We start from the raw sequence: 7,079 nt of genomic DNA on the forward strand, positions 1-7,079 counted from the left end.
CGAAGCATATTTCTAAATTGTTTTGTTCAAAGTCTTACAGAATCTATAGTATTAAACTTTGGACAATATGGTAATAAATAAAGTTCGAAGTTTCTTTGCGTACAATTTAGAACCCTATCAAGTGTATATCGCAACTTTTTGATGATGTAAGTATATAATAAATGTAAATTCTATGATAATAAGATATACCTTTCCTTTATTTTATTAGTTAAATAATTAGTAAATTATATTTCTTTATATTTTATTAATTTTGAATTATAATCTCCTTATAACAATTGAACTGAATTGAATTATGGTTATGTTTAAACATCCACACATTGAATTATATGCATGTGTATGATTAAAAAGTTTTAAATTTTGCATTTAAATTGTGTAGAAGCAACGTTTTTTTCAAGTAATTAAGTTTTCCATGGTATATTTAAATTTTACTTTATGAACAATAGCTAAATGGTTAAAAAATATGCAAGATATATATTTTATAGCATAAATTAATATATTTTGAATGTAAGATAAGATTTCACAAATAAAATGGACGACTATGTAAGAAATTGTCGTGACAAATATGTATACTCTATAATCAATATTATTTTTCTCATACTTATTATTATAATTTCAAACTACTACTTTTCATTTTTATCGAAATAATATATTTGTCCTTTTTTGCAATATGAAAAGCATAACCGCATATAATCGAATAAAAAAGAACATATCTACTAATTACAATGAATTTATACTCTTCGTGACACGCAACATTTTCTTTCCATAATGTAAATTCACGTAAATTCACGGCGAACAATTATTGATTAAACATGTAATCCTTTCAAAGCAGTTGTAATAGCAAGCTATTCATTAAAAATTTTTTTTAAGTTCTATTGCACATTCAATTCATGGACAATACAACAATGTACTACCCATTCGTGAAAGTACACTGCGTGCTATCGCAAAATAATAAGGCTGAAAAAAGACTGATAATGGATGCTTTCTATTTGATGACACAAATCGACACAATCATCATCCTATTCTTCTTTTTATTACATGAATAACAAAGACAGGATAGTGTTTGTATGGCAGCGAGCGGATTAATTAAATATGTCATATACAGTTTGGAATCGGATACACTGATTCTTTTTGTTACATAATTACTGATAAGGAAAGGGATCCAACTGTCCCCTTCCGATTTTAATGAGTGTTTAGTAATTAATGAGTTTTCAGTCTAAATATTTTTTTTATCTGTTACAGTACTGGCGATATTCGCTTTGAAAGAGAAAAATCAATTTTTTTCTAAGAGATGTTAACTAAAAATGCGTATGGACACGTATAAAAAAATACGTTACGTGAATATTTAACATTTAATAATATATAACATTTAATATGCTCAAAACCATGAATAATAATAATAATAAGTATATTACTAACAAAGTACAGTATAATAATTTTTTGATCGCAATAACTATAGTAGATAACATACTTATATTTTTGTATTAGAAAAATAATTTTAATATTACAAAATTAAAATTAAAAAATTAAAATTAAAATTAAAAGTATTGTTAATTTCTATATTTGAATATTCTAAATCAGTGCTTCTTTTCGTTTCTTCGCAAATTTGAATTACAATTCGGTTATCATTTTAATTATTTTCCTTTAATCAAATGAACTATCAGAATCTAAATCTGAAAACAGAAAAGATTTTAAGAAGAATTTTTCAAGTTATATAAAAAACTATAAATAAGAACTTACAAAAAAATTAAATTATTACGCAAAAGTTTTATTCTAAATCTCGTATGTTTACACCCAAATTTCTTGTTTCAAATAGAGAATCTGTAATATCAAACTTTCACAATATACTGATGAATAAAAGTTCGGACTTTTTCTACATACAACGTAGAACTTCACAATCGTACGAATCAGTCATACAAAATCATAGTTTAGATGCGATTAAAATTGTCGCTCGTATTTTTGTATTTGTCTAAAAGATCTGTCGAAGATTAATAAAGTTAATTATTTTATGTGATTACACATTCAAACTTAATACATATATACATGTATCAAAAGTTAATAAACAAAAGTAATTGTAATGTTAGAATGACACAGAGTTATTGTTCATCAAATTATCCAAAATTTTAAGTAAAATATTTTTCTAATTTTTATATATCCACACTGAAAAAAATTTCTGATTAAAAATGGAATCAAAATTATCTGGTTAAATTTACTAGAATTCTAATTAAGGTAATCGGTGTTCTGATTGATACAATATTTCTGGTAAAAATATACTAGAATCTTTATTTTTATATCAGAATAATTATGTCAATCCGAATTCCAGTCATCTCAATTAGAATTCAAGTAAATTCAACCAGAAAATTCAAATTCGGCCATTTTCCAACAAAATTACTATTTAATTGAATCAGACGATTTTTTCACAACCCATTATAATCAATATTTATTTATATGTTGCGATACTATATTTATCTCACTACTTATAAATAAAACTTAATTTATTCTTATCAATATGCGAAAAAAAATGTGATTAAAATATGTTATCGAATAAAAAAAAAAACCAATTAAATTGAAGTACTTTCAATGGCTTCCATGAAACTTTTCTTACAATATCTGACATAGGATATTCACTCAGACTTCGAGTTACGATATTGTTGCATAGTTTCTTTTCCATACATAATATTTACGCATCGACAATATAATGTTACCTATCAATAAGAGTTACAAAATCGAGGTACTGGAAATGTTAGAATTTGACATTACTTTTACTTTTAATAATTTGATCAATGACAGCGTTCATAATACAATGTTTTCTTTGCAAATATGTTAGAAATTTTCTTCATTAAAGTAAAATTTATATTTTTTTAGATCTAAAAGTATAATCTCCAATCGCACATCATAAAGAAAATTATCAAATTGCAAAATAAATTTACTAAATAAATTTACTAAATAAATTTATTGGATTCTTGGAATTAAAAGTATGATATTTCAATAAAAAAAAATCGATGTGATCTTAGTGACGCCACGTAAGGTTAAATATGTTGATAAGATAAGTACATAGATCTTTTCGAATTTTACAACTTTTGTCTGATACTTTTGTCTCATAACTCACACTTTTCTGTAATACCTTTTATATTCCGAGATATTCTTCTTCCTTTGTCTTTTATTATTGACGAGTCCCAAATGATTTTGGAATACTGTATCAGGTTGCTCCTCCCTCTGATGAAGTGGACTGTACGGTTCACGAAACATTGGCATTCCAAGAATGGATCTGGACCCGGAGGAAACCCGCGAAACGTTTATTGATTAACAATAAACAAATAAATAATAAATTTGAATAATAAATTTGAATAATAATTTCACCAAATTATTCAAAATTTTAAACAATATATTTTTCTGATTTCCATGTATTTATTTTATAACATTTTCTATATTTCATGATACTTTTATCATCACTTATAAATAATAAAACTCTACTCATATATATTCATACTTAATTAAGATGCAAAAAAAACATGACTAAAATACAATATATTATCGAATGAAAAATCTGTTATATTGAAGCACTTTCACGAATCTTTCCTTACAATGTTCACGCAATATTCACTCAGACTTCAAGCAATAGAAATTCTCAACGAGCAAATGTATCGATTAAATATATGCCCCTTTCAGAGCAAGGGTACTTTGGACTGAGTATATGGACTGACGTTTTTTTTTATGTACCGAGTAACCAATCAGAAACAATCCACGTTTTATGTTATATGGAATTGAATGTGATTATTGGTTACGCGATACACATTACGAAGAAAATATCGGTTCATGTGAAAACCCTTTTTAATGTCAGACCGATCACCAAACTCTTCTGAAGATTGGCGCAGGCGCTTCATTATATTACAGTACAATGAATTGTCTATCCATGACAGTATACTGTGTGCTCTCGTGCAGTGATCATGTCAAATTCAAAACATGCGCCAGGAAGAAAAATATCGGAAAAACATATCGATTACAGTTTACAACTTAATCAATGGATTCTCAAGTCAATCGGAGCCTGGCCACAAATAAGTGCATCGAGTTCATTGTACAAAATTATAATATTACTACAAATTTTCATTTGTTTAAGCATAATAGTAGTCCCCACAATACCGTGTATATTATATGTGTTATTTGAGGCAAAGAATATCCAGCAAAAACTGAGGCCTATGATCCCACTGATCCACAGATTTATGAGCTCGATGCATTACTGGGTGTTGCTAAAGCGTAGCGATGATATTCACAAATTAATACGACATATGGAGACAGACTGGAATCTTGTGCAAAGGATCGGCGAACGTGAAGTGATGCTGCAACATGCCAAGTTTGGCCGATTCGTTACAATAATTTGTGGGATAATGATGCAGGGCAGTTCCCTATTATTCGGCTTAGGGCAATCGATGAGAACTGTTACTATCATCATCGGCAACGAGACTTTTATAACGCATCCGACGACGTGTCCGATTTATAGCAAACTCATCGATACGAGTTTTACTCCTTTAAATGAAATCGCGATAGTTCTGCAAAACGTGATAATGTTACTATTAAGTTTCTGTAGTGCTGGTGGTTGTAGTCTAGCTGCTGCCTTCGCGATACATGCTTGTGGTCAGATAAACGTTCTGTACCTGTGGTTACATGAATTAGTTGAAAATCAAACGGAGAAAAATGATAAAGTTGAACAAAAACTGGCTGCTATCGTAGAACATCACTTAAGAATATTGAGGTATTTCAAAAGACACTAGGAAAAAACACATATTTTCTAATACTCTATAAAAAAAAGTTTTAAATTATCAGTTAAATTAATAATTAATCATTTAAAGACCAGAGGTTTACATTAAAATTAGGATAATTTATTTTTCTTTTTCTTATGGATTACTAAAAAAGAGTTAATTGTCAATTATATTCATGAAAAGATATGCTTAATGAGTTTAATATATGTATATGACTTATTTATAAAAAAATTGAACTATTACACATTTATATGTTTCAGTTTTATATCACAATTGGAAAGTATTATGCATAAACTAGCTTTTGTGCAATTAACGGGATGCACGATAATAATGTGCTTGTGTGGATATTACATTGTTACGGTACGCTATAGATGTGAGAAAATGCAAATTTTATTTTACACAAATAAATATCACTTATTTGCGAAAAATCGAAAATCGTCACTATTAAAATGTGTATTAAAAACGGTAAATTATATAATAAAGCTCATATATTAAATTTTACATTGTAAAAAACATTTTGTATTCGTATTAAAATCGATTGTTGACAAGATATTGTGTTGGATTTTTTACATACTCATGTGTTAATTTAACGTGAAACACATTATATTGTTTGACCATTTTGTGCTAAATTGACATTCGACAATTATTAACATTAAAGAAATACAAACATATCTAAGCTTAAAAACGTAAATTCAAAGATAAATAAATAAAATTTACGAATGAATGAAACATATTATGTTAATATTATTCAAGAAATATCTTCGAAATTTGTTTTAAAATTATATTTTGTTTCAAAATGTTTTTTTGTTTTCATTTTTTACATAATATTACTTTTCTATATAAAACGTGTTATAATTACATAAAAATTTGATCATTGGGAACGTTAAATTTAGTATAAATTTTTTTCTTGCGATAGATCTGGGAAACACTTGATATGATAAAATTAATATCTTACCTTTTTCCATATGTATCAGTGGGTTTCAATATTTTTATATTCTGCTACATCGGAGAAATTGTTACAGAACAGGTATTACGTGGAGATTCAAAATATTCTGGAATAAAAAATCAGGTTCTGATATTGTCTTAATAATGTAGTCAGTATTTTAAGAAAAGAAGAGAGTGTAATACTACATATTATAATGAAAAAATTTTTTAATTATAATTTTTTTAAATTGTCTCATTTTTAACAAATTTAATTATTTCTATTTTCTTTCACGTGATATTAATCTAAATTATGAAATTGTTACTCCAAATTTTATGTTAAATTAGTGCAAACTTGTCGGAGAAATGGCATATATGACTGATTGGTATTACCTACACCACACAATTGCACGTGATCTTATTCTGATTATTGTCCGATCGAATAACGTAGTTAAGATTACAGCGGGAAAATTATTTCATTTATCCATCGCTACTTTTGGTGATGTAAGTAATGCAGATATTCCTCGTTTGATTAATGAAATATTAATAATTATATAATATTTTTTAATTTCAAATGATGATTTTTTGAGAACTGCACTTTAATTAAATTATGTACAAAACATTCATACATATTTATATTCGTGTATATAATTTAAGACTTCAAATGTTAATAAATCTATATATCTAAATTTGTAATTTATGAAATGTGATATATATCATTTTTGTTTTCTACAAAAACAAGTATTTTGTTGTTCTAGGTAATTAAAACATCATTCGTATATTGCAATTTTTTGCGAACAATGACTATGTAAAAGTTATATAAAATATAAATTTAAAAATATATAAATTATATATTTTATATAGAAAGTATTGTATATTTTATATAGAAGGTATAGTCTGAAAATAATATTTAATTGTTGCACTGAAATAAGGAATCACTGACTTCATACTGAGAAAAAAATATAGTTAATTTTAATAAATATTTATTTCATTACTGCCAACTAAACATTTACTTACAGTAAGTAAATTTGTTCAATAAAAAAAATGATTATCAAATCAAATTAACATTTCTTGTATCAAATAAATACATCTTTATATTTAATAAATATTTAATTGGCAATATTCAACTAAATATTTATTAAAATTGACTACATTTTTTTCAGTGGAGAATTATGAATATATCGAGATATTCAGAAATCAATTATTATCATTTTGTTTCCTGCAAGCATAAATTCCTTATTAAAATTCTAATTTTGGGCTTATATTCTCATAATATATTATTAAAACAAAATATTCAATGTTATTCAGGTACATACAAATAAAATATTCAATGTTATACAGGTACATACCTTTCTCTCTCTCTCTCTCTCTCTCTCTCTCTTTCTCTCTCTCTCTCTCTCTCTC

The 7,079-nt window shown here is 26.2% G+C and overlaps 1 protein-coding gene across 1 annotated transcript; it reads left to right on the plus strand.

Moving 5' to 3' along the window:
• Positions 1-3,944: 3,944 nt before the first annotated feature.
• LOC108694165 (odorant receptor 22c-like) lies at positions 3,945-6,487 on the plus strand. The gene is made up of 5 exons (XM_018203472.1): positions 3,945-4,747; positions 5,015-5,114; positions 5,671-5,781; positions 6,024-6,179; positions 6,434-6,487. The coding sequence occupies exons 1-5, from the start codon at positions 3,945-3,947 to the stop codon at positions 6,485-6,487; spliced, it is 1,224 nt and encodes a 407-aa protein (XP_018058961.1).
• The last annotated feature ends 592 nt before the right edge of the window (positions 6,488-7,079 follow it).

This window comes from Atta colombica, unplaced genomic scaffold (genome assembly GCF_001594045.1).
Source record: "Atta colombica isolate Treedump-2 unplaced genomic scaffold, Acol1.0 scaffold116, whole genome shotgun sequence".
In the NCBI taxonomy this organism is placed as follows: Eukaryota; Metazoa; Arthropoda; class Insecta; order Hymenoptera; family Formicidae; genus Atta; species Atta colombica.

Coding starts and splice junctions, on each gene's coding strand:
- LOC108694165 (XM_018203472.1), top strand. CDS start 3,945: ATGTCAAATTCAAAACATGCGCCAGGAAGAAAAATATCGGAAAAACAT. Junction 4,748..5,014: donor CATCACTTAAGAATATTGAG/GTATTTCAAAAG, acceptor TATATGTTTCAG/TTTTATATCACAATTGGAAA. Junction 5,115..5,670: donor GTGGATATTACATTGTTACG/GTACGCTATAGA, acceptor TTCTTGCGATAG/ATCTGGGAAACACTTGATAT.